General features: G+C 45.6%; 1 protein-coding gene across 2 annotated transcripts in view; it reads right to left on the bottom strand.

The window, feature by feature from the left end:
• LOC147464084 (Nucleotide excision repair, TFIIH, subunit TTDA) overlaps nt 1–15,032 on the bottom strand; it is a 44,152-nt gene extending 29,120 nt beyond the window's left edge. Inside the window, exons 1-2 of one of the 2 annotated variants that reach the window (XM_086492695.1) lie at nt 14,730–15,032; nt 14,473–14,659 (exon numbers count right to left, since the gene is read on the bottom strand). In XM_086492695.1, coding sequence (XP_086348821.1) covers nt 14,479–14,659; nt 14,730–14,764 — 216 coding nt within the window. In that variant the 5' untranslated portion in view covers nt 14,765–15,032 and the 3' untranslated portion in view covers nt 14,473–14,478. The remainder of the gene's footprint in view (nt 1–14,472; nt 14,660–14,729) is intronic. The other variant, XM_086492687.1, reaches the window with a different exon arrangement.
• Between the last annotated feature and the right edge of the window lie 2,375 nt (nt 15,033–17,407).

Here is a 17,407-nt window from a genome sequence, read left to right as displayed (position 1 = left end):
AGATGCTCTGCAGAGTGAGCCCTCACCGCTAATTTAAAGTTTACAAGGGATGCCCAAAAGCAGAGCCCCAAAAATGCTTTTAGTCCAAAAGCAAAGTGTTCTCTCTCTATCTCCCACAAACTATCTCTTGAGTTTGTAAAATAAATCAATCAGAGCTCTCTCACAAGCTTAAAAATTGCGTAGCCAATAAAGCAACCAAATTGCGTCGCTGGGCTGTAAAATCAGCGCAAAATTCAGCTTTTTTTTCTGTACGGTGACACGTCAGCATTCCAGCGCATTTTCCGGAAATCTTTTCCTGCTGCCTAGGATTAGGGTTAGGGTTTAGGACAGGTTTTAGGGTTAGGGTTAGGGTTATGGTTTCTAGCAGATTTTAGGGTTTGCAAGTTTTAGGGTTAGGGTTTGCAGAATTAGGGTTTTCAGTAGCAGTCAGGCCTAGGGTTTCCTGCATGCTCTCGGGCAGACACGTCATCACTTTGTGACAGCAAGCTTGTCTCATAATTGGGCCCCGAAGGAGGGGTATCCGATCGCACCGCCAAGGTGGTGATGAGATCATGCATGGTTTCCCATTTTAGCCTACGAGCCTTGGCTTCAGCCACCAGTCGACGCTCCTCACGCTCTCTAATCGGCGTGCTTCCTCTACGTCCATACTATTAGAGTTACACCACCGTTGCTTCGCCATTTTGTACGGCTAGTGATTGTCCTAGGTTGGCCACCCATCGCACATCATGTAGATTGCATGGGCGGACACTTTTAGCACGTGTTCGGACGGTCATTTTCTGAGGCCAGTTGGGTGCACACATTTTTAGCCATTTTTCGGCTTTTATGTTTTTTGCACCAGTTACACATTATTGCCCTACCTCAACCTAAGATTCTATAAATAGAATGCTTAGGGTCTTGTAGTCATTCACAGATTGTGTATTGAGAGCATCGTTTGCAGAGCACTTGTGTTTTCTCTCTCTCTCTCCCTCCAACGTTTTCAACGCGCATGGCACACTCTTTCCGTTGCTCACTCTCGCATGGTATCAGTCGCCAAGAATGCAGCATCTGCATCGATCTCCCCTCCATAGGCTAGCGCTTGCAATTCTGGCTCCTTCCGTCGCGGAAAACTGCAAAATTTCAGCCTAGTGTTTTTGACAACCTAGCGTTTTTGCAAATTCAGCCAGCGTTTTTGCATCTGTAGCTTGATCTGCATCGCTTTCCCTAGCGCTTCCCTCCCGCAGCAGGATCGCACCAAAACTGGCACCAACATCTGATGGCGTTTTGCAAACCCTAGCGTTTTTGGATAGATCTGCGTTTTGCAGACCTTGCTGCGTTTCTCCGTGTTTTGCTGGCGTTTTTGGTGATTTGCGGCGTTTTTCACAAAACACTGATCTTGTGCACCTACAGGAGCTGCCAAGGAACACCAAGAGTCTTCTACACTGCCTGGAACTTGCAGATCTACACCTTGAACAGGTATCTACACCCAATCGGCACCATTTTTCAGTACTTATTACTTGCTGTTTTTTCTCTGTTCTCAGCCCCTCGACGGTTGAAAAGTGCGATAAACCTCTCCTCTGACGCTCTGCGACGCTCCCGCACAAACCGTTGGCGTACAGGCATGCTGAAATCTCTATTACAGCAGCGTTTTCAGCACCCTTGGAAGCGTTTTTTGGGCGGACAGCACGCTGAATTTTTACCTCTTGTGCGGTTGAACCATCCCTTGCTCGTCAGGACACCATCCGGTGGTTGTCCGTGCGGTTATCTTGGACTGCTACAGCCTTGGGAACGGTACCTTCATCGACGACTTGCGATCTTATCGATCTACCTTTGGGACTTCTCTCTGAGCACGCGACATGTCGACTCCGAAGCAGAAGGGACAACAACAACAGTCCCTAAAGGGGGCCACTACGTCTTCTACGACTACGGCCACTTCCACTTTTGCGACTATGTAGGCATCTGCCAACGCTACATCCAACAATTATGCCCTCACACAGTTTGCTGAGGAGAAGAAGTTAGATTTACACAACTATTCTGTGTGGAGGACACGAGTCCGCACAATTATTGCCTATTATCGACTCTGGGAATGGTTGAATGATTTCACCCAGTTGGCTACTCAGCCTTCCCTTCGCACCGCCACTCAAGCCCAGATCGACGAGTGGGTGGATCGGGACATACGAGTCTACACCTTTCTTATAATGGACCTCTCGGACCGCATCAGGAAGGAAGTTTCCAAAGAGGAGCATGCACATCCATTGTGGAGACGGATTCTTGACCAATTTGAGGAGACCTCGTTTGCCAGACAGATCACACTTGAACGGGAGTTGTACAACCTCCAGTTCAAGGATTTCAACTCACTCGATGGGTTGACCCGCCGCATGAGGGAACTCTCGGACGACCTTGTCTCTACCGGAGGAGACATCACCTCGGCACGCATGGCAGGCCTCTTACTATTCAAGCTTCCCCCACGCTTTGATCCTTATTTTCAGAGTTTGCTCACATCTGGACGTACCTCTTTTCCCACTTGGGACAAGATTCTCCCTTCCCTTAGACAAAATGAGGGGCACTCGGCATTCCGAGCTGGAGGTGTTGTTGATGAAGAAGGAGCTTTGATAGCTCAAGGAGGTAACAAGAAAGGTAAAGGTAAGAAGAAGAAGAAGAACAAGGACATCGAATGTTACCATTACCACAAGAAAGGGCAGAGAGAATCAAAATGCAGAAAGAAGAAGCGAGACGAGGCCAACAGGGAGAAAGAGACAGACTTGATTGCCGTAGTAGCCTCTCACGAGACGGTGGGGACTGCTCTTGTCGCGATGATGGACCACGCTCTTGCTACATCGCAGTCTGGTACTTGGGTTGTTGACAGTGGAGCCACCACTCACATGACTCCCCAACAGTCATGGTTTAGCTCTCTTAGGAAAACTCATGGGCACATCGTCACTAAGGGTGACAACCATGAGATTCCAGTATCTGGCACAGGCCAGATTACCCTCTTTCGTTCTACCTCAGACCCGAAGTTCAGTTCAGTGGAGGCGCTTTACGTTCCGGACATGGCCTTCGACCTCCTCTCTGTGTCGAGTTTGGACTCTCAGGGAGCTGACATACACTTTGGGAGTGGCACAGTCACCATTTCTGATTCTACGACACGTACTATCATTGCACGCGGTGAGCGCGATGGTTCCCTATACCACCTCACTGCTCTTCTGTCTAGGACCACGGAGTCTTCTTCTCTATGGCATGCATGATTTGGACATCTATGTTATGAGCAGCTTCAGCAGGCTGCTAGGACCTCTATGGTGGAGAGTTTACCAGCAATGCGCTCCTCATCAGGCGTATGAGAGGCTTGCCACTTGGACAAGCAACATAGGGTTGCCTTTCCAAAACAGGCATCCAACAGAGCTTCGGCACCACGTGCACTGGTTCACATTGATCTATGTGGCCCGATGAGCACTCCTTCATTTTCTGGCTCACAGTTTTTGCTTGTGCTTGTGGATGATTTTAGCAGGTACACTTGGAATTGGTTCCTAAAGCTCAAGTCGGAGGCTTTCAATGTCGTCCGAAATTAGAAGACGATGGTTGAAAAGGAGGACTTGCACGTCAAATGTATTCGCTCAGACAGAGGGAGTGAGTTCACCTCGAAGGACTTTGCACAGTGGTGCAAGTCAGAGGGCATCCAGCGCCAGCTGACTACTCCTTACACTCCTTCCCAGAATGGAGTTGTTGAGCGGAAGAATTGGACTATCATGGAGATGGCTCGTGCGATGCTTGCGCATGCTTCTTTGCCCCAGGTTTACTGGGCAAAGGCGAGCAACACGGCGGTTTACATTCAGAACTGTTCTCCTACCCATGCTTTGCAGGACATGGCTCCTTATCAAGCTTACTACGGGCGCAAGCCCTCGGTCTCACACTTTCGAGTTTTTGGGTGTCCGGCCTTTGTCCACGTGCCAAAGGAGAAGCGACAGAAGTTAGACTTCATGGGCTATTCACAAGTCTGACGGATACCGGCTTTATGATCTTGACGCCAAGACCACCACAATTAGTCGTGATGTGACTTTCATGGAGCACTTCAGCACACTTGCAGAGGGGGCAGCATCCAAGCCTATACCTTCCCTACCTCCTCCTCGTGTACCTTCTACACCTGATCCTATCCCTATTCCTATTCCTGTACCCTCTACACCACAGCCAGTTACTTCACCCGATCATGCCATGTCAGATTCCAATTCTGATATAGATGATGGTTCTCCTTCGGTGGAGGCGGTCCCACCTCGCAAGGAGAAGTTAGTTCCTCGTTGGCTCTACTCTACGGTTTCTTCCTCTGGAGTCACGAAGTTACCAGACCAGCCAGACCCTGGACAGCCTCGACGTTCTGCATGCCTCAAGGAAAGACAAGTTTATGATGGTGCAGAGTTCGTGAACTTTGCACTCATGTCTCAGATTCAAGCTTCACCATTTGAGCCTTCCTCGGTGGAGGAAGCACTCCAGCATGATTGCTGGAAGCGTGCCATGCAGACAGAGATGGATGCTACAGAGTTACCTAGAACGCGGAACGGGAACGGCGACGGGCCTCGAACAAGGGAACGGGAATGGGCCCGGAACGGGAACGGCGCGGAACGGGAGGCTAAAAAGACACCAAAATATTGTTTTTTTTAGGGTTATGTGTTTGAATTTAAGTAGTACTAGAGTCCTTTGACTGTAATACCACAAAACACACGATTCGAAGACCATTCAACCTTATTATGACTTGATTGGGATGTGCGGCGCCCAGAGTACATAGCACATACACAACATTGAGCAAACACAATGCCCATACACAATGCTCTCAAATAATTACAAGAGTAGTAGTCAGACATAACACTTTGGAATTAATTATGGCTAACAAGGGCCGCCAAGGTGCTACAAAAAAACCAAAGGTGACATACCATAATGAGAGTCGAGAGTCGAGACTACAAGGGGGGCAAACCGATGACCACAATACCAAAAGACTGAAGGTGACAAATACCATAAAGATGCTAGTAGCTACAAATGGCAAAGAGGGCAAGGCTCAAGCAACCATACAAAAAGGTAAGGATAAATCATAATGGAAGTCCTAAAGTCGCGACTTGGAACTCTCGAGCCTCAAGACTCAAGACTCAAGAGCCACTAGCCTGAGAGGCCTCCCAATCCGTAGTAGCCGGCTGTAAAGCATGCACATCCTCCCATTCCTCATCATCGAGCTCTAGGCCCGGCTCGATCTCAGCCACGGATGAAGTACCTGGTGTTGGTGGATGTGCATCTCCACCTGCCTGAGGAGCCTCTTGCTCCATCTCCCACTGTGTAAAAGAATCTGTCTGTTTGTTTGTACTCTAGCAAAGCATTTTAAAATTTGCGCTGACAAAGACAAGATCATTAGCCTTCTCCACTCCAAGCCGATTCCTCTTCTTGGAAGCAATGTGGCTAAAGGTACTCCACAATTGCTCCAAGCATGAGGTACTAACTGACTGGCTGAGAATACGGATCGCCAATCTCTGAAGCTCAGGGCCATCATAGCCATAGTCCTCCCACCATAGCACTGAACCTATCTTCATGCGATCAATCTGAGCATCTAAACTGCCAAATGACCCCCGCATCTCTCTGTACTGTCTCAACTGATCTCTGACAATGCGTCGCCCATCTCTGTCTAGAACCATCTTGTTTAAGATCTCTGTTCTCTATCTGTCTCTTGCCCTGCACCTTGGAACTCTGGATCCACCATGTACGTTGCCCCGTGTAAAGGAGAGGCATACGAATTCCACCTCGAGCTGCAAAGCGCATGGATCTCCTCGACTCACATGAAATGCATTGTGAATCCTCCAAGTGTCAGGCAGTTTCGTCGGAAGGAGACATCATTGATCTTTTCAAAGATCTAGAAAGGTCCGTAGTATCACGTACTAAGCTTTGGAAACAGCCTCTCCTTTCCCTTCTTCTTTCTCAGGCGTGCCTTCTCAAAACATAAGAGCACCCAATTATCCTCCTTCAATTTCAAATTGCGACGATGGCGATCCGCTACCTTTTTCTGTCTTTCCTGAGATTTATGCAAAGCCTCGCGGACCTTGGCAAAAGCCGTGTCCAAGTCACGCGTGTACTCATCGGCTTCAAAAATCTTATCTTTCGTGCTTAGGAAGGGTGGAACCTTTGCAGCACCTTCAATAATCTCAAATGGCGCCTATCCTGTCAAAGAGTGTATCCTGTTATTGTAGGCAAATTCCACCAAAGGTAGATACTTTTCCCATTGAGTCTTCTAATCCGAGATATAAGACTTCAATAAATCTAAAACCACTGAATTGGCAATCTCGGATTGCCCGTCAGTCTGCAAGTGGAAAGATGACGAGAACTGCAACCGCATTCTCGTGCCGCTCCGCTTCCACGATGGAAAAAAGAGTAAAGAGAAGCAGAAAAAGTCTATTTGAAGCTCACACATTTATTGAGCAGTGACGAGGGCTCGAAACAAGCAAGAAGATCCAGAAAGTGTATGCTTTATGGGTTATGAAGGCTTAAGCCTAGAGATTTTATGCTTGAAGAAAAGGTTTTATGTAACAAACTGCTGACGTGTCAAAGCCTAAAGAATGGAGCCAACTTACAGATGCCGGCCGAGGGGCCTAAACCCTAAGAAGAACAAGCAACAGAAGAAGTGTCACAAAGTGATGACGTGGTTGGCCGAGTGCAGAAAACCCTAACCCTAATTTCTGCCAGAAACCCTAATTGCTGAAACCCTAACTGCTGAAACCCTAATGCTGGAAACCCTAACCCTAAAACCTGCAAACCCTAATTCTGAAAACCCTAACCCTAAAAACTTGCAAACCCTAATTTCTGCCAAAAACCCTAACCCTAACCCTAAGGCAGCAGACAAATTCCGAAAATTGCGCTGACATGATGACGTGGCAGGCTGTACGAATTTCCGTAAATTGCGCTGGTAGCTTTTGGCATTGCTTTTCGGCGAGAAACTTTTGAGTTTGAAAACTTTTCATGTAAACTGCTTTTTGGACTAGACGCTTTTGATTTTGAAAGCTTTTCATGCAAACTGCTTTTTAGGCCAAGGGCCTTTAAATATGAGGCTAGGGCTCATTCTCTGGCATGCTTCCTGGAGAAGGTGCAGAGTCTGGAGTACCGGTTTGTACTTTGATGATGCAATATAAAGAAATACCGAAAGGGGCGCCAAGGTTTGGGGCCAATACTCTCTAGGGTGGAATTCCGCCACTCCGTGTCGCGTGTCGTCTCTCTTTCAGTTTAGTTGTTATTGAAGTGTTAAAAGTCTGTTCAGTCGGTTCTTTTCTATTGGCACGTGGTGCCCGCCTTGTGACATTTTACATGTGAAAGGGCTCTTAGGACATATAAGGCAACTTGGGTAGAGGAAGACATGTGGTCAGTGGTAAAAAGGAAAGTGTCTGAGAGACTTCACATCTCTGCATGAGGGAGGCCGAAAAAGTCCTATTCTGAAAAAAAATTATAAAACAGATTTTTGGACAAAACGGGCCGCTATAGCAGAAGGAAAAGTGCGTTTTGAGCATTTTTGCATCTCACGCACAGAGGCTAATTCTGCACCGATTAGGAGATATTCAAGTTTTCGTGCTCTGCTGTATTAGCGGGGAGGAAGCCAAAAGCTTTGACCACTCTAATCATAAGCCAAGCTTCCATAGCCCACTCTCATCCAATCTTCCATAGCCAATCTAATCAAAGACACCATAAGCCACTCTAATCCAAGCTTCCAAGCCACTCTAATCATGGAAGGAGTTTAAATAATGTAAGTAGCGATACTGTTAATGATAATCAAGCTTCAGGATCTTGTTCAAGCTGTTAATTTCAAGCTTTGTCTACATTCATTGTGTCTGCTGCAACTGTCTTCCTCACACCTTTCACAACCAGAGGCCCCGCGCCTTCCCGGCTCACCTTTCGAACACAAATCCCCCGACATTCTTGGTGAACCCGGCGCGAAACGAGCCGGGGTGAGCAGTGTGGTGAAGAAGGATGTCGACACCATAAGAGGCTGCCATGCAGCAAATGATGCAGCAGTTTGCTGCTTACATGCAACAACAACAACAGGCTGCCCAACAACAATACAATTTGCAAGAAAGGATCCGTAAAGCTCGGCACACAGTTACCGAGATTTGCATCGAGTTGAAGGCCGGGATATTAGCAAATTTTGCAATATCTACGAGCAGGCAATGGAAGAGAATGGAATTGATGATCAGAATGCAGTGGAAGGGTTCCATTTGAATGCGGAGCTGAAACTTAGGAGTCGACTTAAAGAAATTCAGGCGGTTCAAGGTCTAAATTGGCAGGATTTCAAGAAGGCGCTTCAGGAGGAATACTTCCTTGAGGATTCGCAAAGAGTAACAAGGCAAAGCTTTATGAAGTGGGTGCAAAAGAAGAACAAAAATATGTCTACACGAGAATTATTACGGGAATTTGAGAAGAAGTTCGAGCAACTGTCCTCGACGGAGCAACGTTCGATGAGGGATCAGAAGGTTGAGCTATTCATTCAGGCTGCTGACCCTCGACTTCAGAAGAGTCTAGTGCGGTTGCTGGAGGATTCAACAGGAGAATTGGGCTTAACATCCGATTGGAAGGTAGTCACTGAAGCAGTCAACATGATCGTGAAACGACAGATGAGAGTCGACAAGCTGATCGTGGCTGACATCATGGATGTTGCGGAAGAGGAACCTAAAGAGAAAACAACCTCGGCAATACCCAGAGTAGAGGAGCCAGTTCTTGACAAATTGGTGAAAGGTATTCAAGAATTAAATTTGAATTTTAAAGCTCTTAAATTTGATGGACTAGCTGCAAAGGGGTCTACATCTGAGCCTAGACAGCAACCACCACGCAAAGGCTGGGACCGATGCATGTGGTGCGATAGTGAAGACCACAAGTACGTTAAAGAATGTGATGATTTTGACGAAGCTTATAAAAGGAATGTGGTGTTCTGGAAGGACAAGAAGATACACCTTAGGGCAACAGGTGAGATGCTCCGCCTGAACTTCGGTAGGGGTGGCATGAAGAAGATAGTTGAAGAGATTTAGCATAATGTTGCTCTTGTGGAAGCAGCTACATATGGGCTGCAAGTCTGCGGGAAGGGTGATGATGATGGTGCAGGTACAAAGGGTCAATTATGGCCTTATGCTTTGAAGACAGCAGAAACAGGACAGGTAACTTATGGAAAGCTGCGGCAAGTAGGGAATTCGATTCGAGAAACCACAGGGTGGACTGATACAGTGGATTCCCTCTCGGTGTATGCATTCATTGCGAAGTCTCAAGCTAATGAGGCTATGGTGGAGGAAAAGCGGAAAAGAGATGAAGAAGCTCCTGGGACATCGAAAAGGACAACGAGGTTCAAGAGCAAGCAAGAAGAAGGTCTTGCTCCTAAGCCCGCTCCTGAAGTGGTGATGGAGGAGGCACCCAAGGACAAAAAGCAAGGTAAACCCAGGGGGACCCTCATATAAGCTTAAGTCTAACATTGAATTAGCTACAGATTTAAAGAAAGCTTTTGAAGAGCGCATTCTGAATAGCAAAGTGGAGCTCACATTGGGTGATATTTTGGGCATTGCCAAACGTGAGTTTCATGAGGAGAACATTGACATCATCAAAAGAAAGCGGCAGATACCAAGTAAACAGGAGCCGGAGTCAGTGAAGAGCCAGGCGGTACGCCACATTGAAGCAATTTTGGACGACTATGAAGAGTATTTGGCGAATCTTGAAGAAGAAAAAGAGTCGAGGTTTGTGGTGGTGTCAAATCCAACCATACCTGAGGTAAAGCATGTTCATTTCAATGAAGATGAAGATAATGAAAGTATACCAAGGGTCACTTTTCAAGGACTCATTGGGCAAGAACAACAGCCGAAACTGTTGTGAAGCTTGGCGACATCGAAGAACCGGTCTTAGCACTCATAGATCATGGATCGGAGATCAATTTGATGGCTAAAAGCTTGCACAAAAAGGGGGAAATGGCCTATTGATGTGGACCATGGTTGGCGGATTCGAGCTGCCAATATGCTTCCGGGTGACCTCTATGGTGGTTGTGCCAATGTTAAGGTAACTGTAGGGGATGTCTGTGATGAGCAAAATTTCTTTATACAGGAGCATTCCTCTTATCCTTTAATTCTGGAGCAACCATACATTACGGCTGTGCAAATGGAAACCAAAGTGTTGGATGCTAGCTCGGCCTATGCCAGGGTTCGGAGCCGTGATGGTAAGAAAGCAGTACAATTCTTGACTGTATGTGTTGATCATGCCAAGAATAAGGACAGTCTACGTGATCATCCAATGCCGAAGATACACAAGGAGTTTAGAGAACATAGGATTTTCTTGAAGTGCCATTATAAAGCGGGACTATGGTGGTACAAGTGAGGAGAAGTTCTCCCAAAGAGAAGCTTTCTCTTCGGGGTTTTTGGGGTTAACATCTGAAGGTTCAGTCTCTTTCAGAAAATTTAATGATTTGCCGAAGTGGGAAAAACAGTATGTTTCAGGTATTCAAAGTGAATTGCAGGGTTGTGATGTGCTTGAATCTGATGATCTGATTTCAGGAGTCTTTGAAGAGGTATCTTATGAAGATACTATTTCAGTGCTTGAAGAGATCAAGCAAAACAGGTTACAAAGCGGAATTGAAGTAGTCAAGGTCCATTTAATGGACATGTATGATGAGTTGAGTTTATATGAAGCACTTATGCATATTGAAGACGATTCAGGTAAAATTGTTGAAGCACAGGTAGAGACAAAATACAAGAATGTTGCAAAGAAAGTGAGGCCAGTGGCTACACCGCTGCCAGAAGGAAGTGATGGGATGATCAAAGAGGCTTCTCGACAACCTATACTCAGAGATCCAAAGAACATAGGACATAAGTTTACTAAGGAGACACTGCAGCAGCTGAAGGTTGGCGAAGACGGTTCCTCAATGAAGAGGAGATCAAATGTTTTCAAGGTATGCTCGAAAAACATGGTAAAGCTTTCGCTTTTGAGCCAAGTGAGATTGGGTGTGTGGATCCGAGTGTTGTTTCACCAATGGTTATTTTCACTGTTCAACACATGCCATGGAGCTTGCGTCCTATTCCAATTCCTAAAGCTCACTTGCCAAAGCTTATCAATTTGCTTAATGAAAAGATTCAAATGGGAATTTTGGAGCCTTCATGTGCTCCGTATTCTAATCGATGGTTTACTGTTCCGAAGAAAAATGGTACATTAAGGTTCATTCAGGATATGCAACCAGTTAACAAGGTAATAATCCGCAATGTGGGTACTGACCCAATTGTGGATGAATTTGTTGATGCCTTTGTAGGTAGATCTATTTACTCCATGGGTGATCTGTATTCAGGATATGATCAATTCCAATTAGCTTTGGAGAGCAGGGATCTTACTACAATGCGTACTCCTCTTGGTTTGGTAAGGATGTGCACTCTGCCACAGGGTGCTACTAATTCAGTAGCTCATATGATGAACGGCATAAATAAGGTATTAAGGGACTTTATCCCACATGTTACTATGCCTTTCATTGATGATCTACCAATTAAGGGTTGTGAAGAAAGCTCAAAAGATGAAGTAAAAGACCAAAGGAAGTGCCGAGAGTTTGTTGCTCAACATATTGCTGACTGTGATGCTATATTATCGAGGCTTAAAGAAGTTAACACTTTCAGGTCAAAAATCAACTTTTGGTGCTAAGGAGGTCTTACTTGTGGGACATATGTGCAGTTCTAAAGGAAGAACGCCAAGTCCAGCAAAAGTCGAAGCAATCCAAAAGATGAAGGAATCATGTTCTTCAATTACTGAGGTTCGTCAATTCTTAGGCGCATGTGTATTCTATCGTATTTGGCTACCACACTTTGCTCATGTTGCAGAGGTGTTATATCAATTGCTACGAAAAGGTAAGAGGTTTGTTTGGGAAGAAGTTCACACACAAGCTATTAGGAAATTAAAGAAGATGCTCCTTACGGCTCCGACCTTGAGGAAAGAACCAAAGATCATAGTGCATGGTCATCACCCGAAGCGGAATGGATACTTTGCATACAGGTGATGAGCATGAGAGTGGCGACGAAGAATTTTTCCCACCATGAGGTTTTTCCGACCCTCCCCCTTCCCCATCTATGCCACGAGGTGTACCAAATCCTATGGAGGCGATGTTCAAGTCGATGTTGGATATGATGGCACGACAAGAAGCGACTCGCATGGATAGGGAACGCGAGCACGATGAACGAAAGAAAGAAAAGCAATACAACAAGAAGCGACTCGCATTACCTTGGAATGCGAGCGCGATGAACGAAAAGAAAGAAAAGCACAAAGAAAGGAGGAAGCCGAAGCCAAATGAGTGGCCTTGGAGGCCGATCGTGAGGTTCAAAGAGACCTACGCACTCAAGAATTGGTTCGACAAGATCTTGCCTCGAAGTCTGAACCAGCCAAAGATGTTGGTAGTTCCTCAAGTGACGCAAGCCAGGATGCGGAATCCAACAACCCAGTCACAGAGAAGTTGACTTTCAATAAGTATGGTGGTAAGATGGATGCTACGATTATTCATTCTTGGTTGCATCAACTTAATGCTTATTTTGCGACAACTAAGAAGACACGAAATAGCAAGGTTTTGATGGCAGCTATGTACCTTGCCGGTGATACCATCAATTGGTACCACGCATGGCAAGAGGCACAGTTAGCCGCGCACCTAGAGGAAGCCGACGAATTCACGCCCCTTTCCTTCAATTGGGCGGATTTCCAAGACAAGCTCAAGGCGCGGTTTATGCCACCTCAGTACCTAGCATGATTGAAGGACGATTGGCGCGCTCTCAAGCAAAATGGTATGCCGGTTATGTCTTTTTCTAATCGTGTTTTGCAGCTAGGTACCCAATTACGCAAGTCGGATGATGAGCGCAAAGAGTCATTCCTTTACGGATTGGACGAGTATATCAAGTACGATGTCGAGATGCTCGATCCAATCAATCTCAACAAAGCGGTAGCGATCGCTCTCGCACAGGAGATGAAGCACAACAAGGGAAAGTCTACGGAGAACAAGACTTCCACAAGTACCTCGCAGACTTCTCAGAACCCTCAGAACGGTAAGAATGGTAAGAACGGTAACTCTTCTAACCAATCTTCCAAATTTCTTAGAAAAGAACTCTCAAAATGAATCTAAGGATAAGGCTAACACAATTGCTAAGCCTAAGATCACTTCAGATGAAAAGGTAGCACAAGGAATCTTAGGAGGATACATCACGTCGGAAGAGCAAAGCACTTATTCTAAGGAAGGTCGTTGTTTTCATTGTCACATTAAGGGTCACATAAAAAGAACATGTCCTACGCTTGACTCTAATGAATCTAAAGAATCCACAGAACCCACTTCCTCTGTCAATGCAATCAAGGACAACACGAGTGTGTCCCAAGTTTCTCCTGACCCTCCCATTGATGAGTCTCTCATAAATGTTATGGTCATATGACGGGGCAGCGTTTTGTCATATTGTTTGACCCAGGCAGTATGCATGATGTGATAAGTCCCTCTCTTGTTGAGAGAGCACGCCTAGAGGTTAGTCAGAAATCTCCTCTCGAGGTCTTTGGCTTCGCTCCCACTATGGACTCTCTCGTCACAAAAGAGTGCCTTGACGTGTTGTTTACAGTTCAACAAGCTGCTTTCCGTAGAAATTTTTTGTCTCTCCTCTCTCAGGATGTGATATGATTTTGGGCATTCGATGGTTTCGTGAGCATAACCCTCTCATTGATTGGGCGGAAAACACGTTCACTTTCAATGCAAAAAGTGACTCTCCCATTGTCATTCGTGGAGAGCAAGTTGTTCATTCTCCCTCTCTCATTGCTAATGTGAAGGCGAAGATTGAATGGATTCAGGAGAAGGAGACTCTCTCAGTCTCTTCTTCTCCAAAGCATGTACCCCGTCTTGTGACCAGTGCAAAGTAAGAGTGAAGGGTGATAGTGTAGATATAGAAGACGAAAAGCCGTACGACATTGGAAAGTCAAAAGTCACTGTGGATGCTGTTGTAGTCCGTCTTGTGACCAGTGCAAAGTAAGAGTGAAGGGTGATAGTGTAGATATAGAAGATGAAAAGCCGGATGACATTGGAAAGTCAAAAGTCATTGTTCCTTGTATAAAGAGATCGTATAGCATATATTCCATGTGTGTATGCCTTCTACATTCTATTTCTCTTCTCTGTAGCTTTTCCTCAGCGTTTTCTTCTTTTGCTTAGTTTTTGCTTGTACTATGCACTATGGGTGTATCGAATTTATTAATTTGTAGCCATTCATGGTCTAAATGGTACAAAAGAACAATGTAACTTTTGTTGAGCACCTAACAAAAGAGGAACCTACATATTGCATGCATGCTTTTGGACCAAGGTAACATACCGATATACCAAGAATCCAGGATAAGTGCAAGTTATAGACTCGTGATATTCACCCACAAGACAATATATAACATCAGCTACAAAGTACTGCCTAACTCCCAAGAAAATCTAGCGAAAAGCATACAAACAAATTAGGTTTACTTCTGAAGAAACACAAATACCTCACGTTAAGCACTGGGTTTCTCAAACGTGTTGCTATCACAGAATTCGTGAATCTTCTTGCGAATCATGTCGACCGCATTCTCTTGCACAAATAGGCGGGTCTCATCCAGCACATGGATGATGAACTTGTGGGCATTGGGCATGGACTCATTCATGTGCACTATGAGTTGCGCCATTGGAATGTCGCTGCAAAAAGACAGCTCATCAGTACAAAAGCCACTTGCTCACAGAAGGCAGGCTTGCCGGTTATACTCACCATTCTATGTAGCAGCCTTTGATAGCGTTCACCATCGTTGGGAGAACTCTCCTCGGAAGAGGAAGAGAGAGAGAGAGAGAGAGAGAGAGAGAGAGAGAGAGTATATATATTCGGACGTGAAGGAAGCCGCAGCCTGCACTTCGTAGCTCAACTTGCAAAGTGAACTTTGAAGGGGCCGGCAAACTAGAGTTAGCGCGTAGAAGAGAAGTCGTAGGAACGATCCTCAAAGATCGAGCTTGAACAGAAGCGAGGACATGCGTAGCACATTTTTCAGAATGGATTGTTACCGCAACGGAGAAAGCGAGAGAGGGGGGCGAGCCTCATCACGGGCATGGTCAAATGGGATCAATGGTGGAGGAGGAAAAGGCGACGCGTGTCAATTATGGACCATCAGATCTGAGGTTGCCTCGAATTTATCAATTTGTCCCGAATTTGCTAGTCGGTCCACATTTACAATATGACATACTCGAATCGCCTATATTTCAACGTACGCATGAGGGTGTAGTTGTTAGTGCACATGGCTCGCAGTGGGGAGGTCGGGGGTTCGAGACATGGGGTGCGGATCGACCCGAATTTACAAGCCTGCCCGAATTTACTTTTCTTCCCAAATTTACCAAACGCCCCGAATTTACCAAATGCGCATCCGACGGCCCAGATCACCTCAGTCGTCGATCCCATTTGAGCATGCCCGTGCGAGATAGTGTGGAGGGGGGCGGGGGCCATCTCCCCCACTTGCATGGGACTCATAACTTTTTGGTAGGCTTTCCCCAAGATGGTCGAGATAGTTCTCTCGGAAGAGCTTTTCATAAAGGAGCGAGCTTGCCGAAGCGACCTTTTTTTGGGGGGGGGAAGGAAGGACCACCGTTGCACCACCATTCTCGTTCTTATTGGCCACCAAAGCCATTAATTTCTCTCCTCCACCACCTCCTTGGCCACCACTATTGCTGCCCTCCTTGGCTACCAAAACCACCCACTCTTCTCTTCCACCCTCTCCTTCTCCACCACCTCCACCTATCCCCTCTCATCCTCCTTATCCTCTATTCTCCACTCTCTTACTCTGCCTCCATACCTCTTTCTCACTAACCTGTCTCTCTCTCTCTCTCTCTCTCTCTCTCTCTCTCTCTCTCTCTCTCTCCATACCCAACCTTGATTTCACTCACTTCCTCTATCTCACTACCATACCCTCTGCCCATAAGTTTGCTACTTTGTCCCTTGTTCTAACTTAATTATTTTCTCTCTCCTTTTCTTGGCCTCCATATGTCATTTTAAACTATTTATTTCCTCTCTCTCACCCATTCACTCTCTTTTTCCCCTCCCTCCCTCCCTCGTGTAATCCTCTCTCTCTCTCTCTCTCTCTCTCTCTCTCTCTCTCTCTCTCTCTCTCTCTCTCTCTCTCTATGATTTCCCTCCCCCCTTCTCTCTCTATATCTCTCAAAAAAAATTCTCTCTATGTCTCTGTTTTATATACCTCTCCCACACTCTAAGCATCCCTCCCTCTCTCTCTCTCTCTCTCTCTCTCTCTCTCTCTCTCTCTCTCTCTCTCTCTCACACACACACACACACACACACAAAAAAAACAAAAAACGCAATCGTTTTTTGATCTGGTAGACAGCAGTTCACTCTTTTGATCATAATTTCTTCATCCGAATTTCGATTTGGGTGATCTATAACCTCAATCAAAGAGCACGACGTCCTCTACGCATCGATGTAAAGATAGATTTAAAAGTTATGAAAGTCGTTTTTGTAATAGCATTTTTGAAGTAAACAGGTTCAAGAAAGTTGACTCTCATCTCTTATTTTACATACAATGTCTCCCAACACTCGCAAGGGTTCTTCTTCTTCAACAAGGTCCATAGCCATTGTGGAAAATGATCTAAAATCTCCTGAGTATGGAGATAGCAACACAACCACTCAACCAACGACATCGAAAACCATGATCATGGCATGCTTGGTATCGTTGCAAGAGACTGTAAACAAACAAGGCGAAGACTTACGAGCACTTGCAATGGAGAATGGCACACTAAGGGTACTTGTGGTTGAGAATGAGAATCTCAAGAGGACACTTGAGATGCAAACAACACGTTTGATGCAACTTGAAGAGGAAGTCAACGAATGTAACGCAGTCTTGTGGACTTGAATGCTTTGAAGGAGTGCATGAGCAAAGTAGATCATGACCATGTATTGAAAGAGGAGAAATTTGACACCATGAAACGGGATGTATGCGACATGAAAAATGTATGCACAAACAAGTCTGGTGCTGATGTATGTGGTAACAATGTGGTTCCTAATACCTCACTTATGCAAGCTATGGTTCAAACAAAGAATGTTGAGAATGTGGATGTGGAGGAGTTGAAGGAATGGGAGCGACGTTCCAAGAACATTATTATTTGTGGAATTCCCGAAGAGAAGTTAGAGACACCTCCTTCTCTTGCCATTGTTATCGAAGATTTCTTCAAAACCCACTTTGGCATGTCCAGAGTTATGGTCTATGGAGCACATATTGTGGGGAAGCAAGGAGCTCCTCGCTCAAGAGAACGGCCAATTGTATACACCATGGCGGATGAGACCAAACAAAAGATTATCGTTGATACTAGTTGAATCTATTTGAGAGATACAAAATGTGAAGATCGCACTATTAAGCAACAAAATATGCGTCGCAAGGCATATGAGAAAAAGAA

This window comes from Adiantum capillus-veneris, chromosome 2 (genome assembly GCF_014529385.1).
Source record: "Adiantum capillus-veneris isolate H3 chromosome 2, ASM1452938v2, whole genome shotgun sequence".
NCBI classification, from domain to species: domain Eukaryota; kingdom Viridiplantae; phylum Streptophyta; class Polypodiopsida; order Polypodiales; family Pteridaceae; genus Adiantum; species Adiantum capillus-veneris.
Note: the sequence above shows the minus strand (reverse complement) of the source record. Positions and strands in the feature narration are given on the sequence as shown.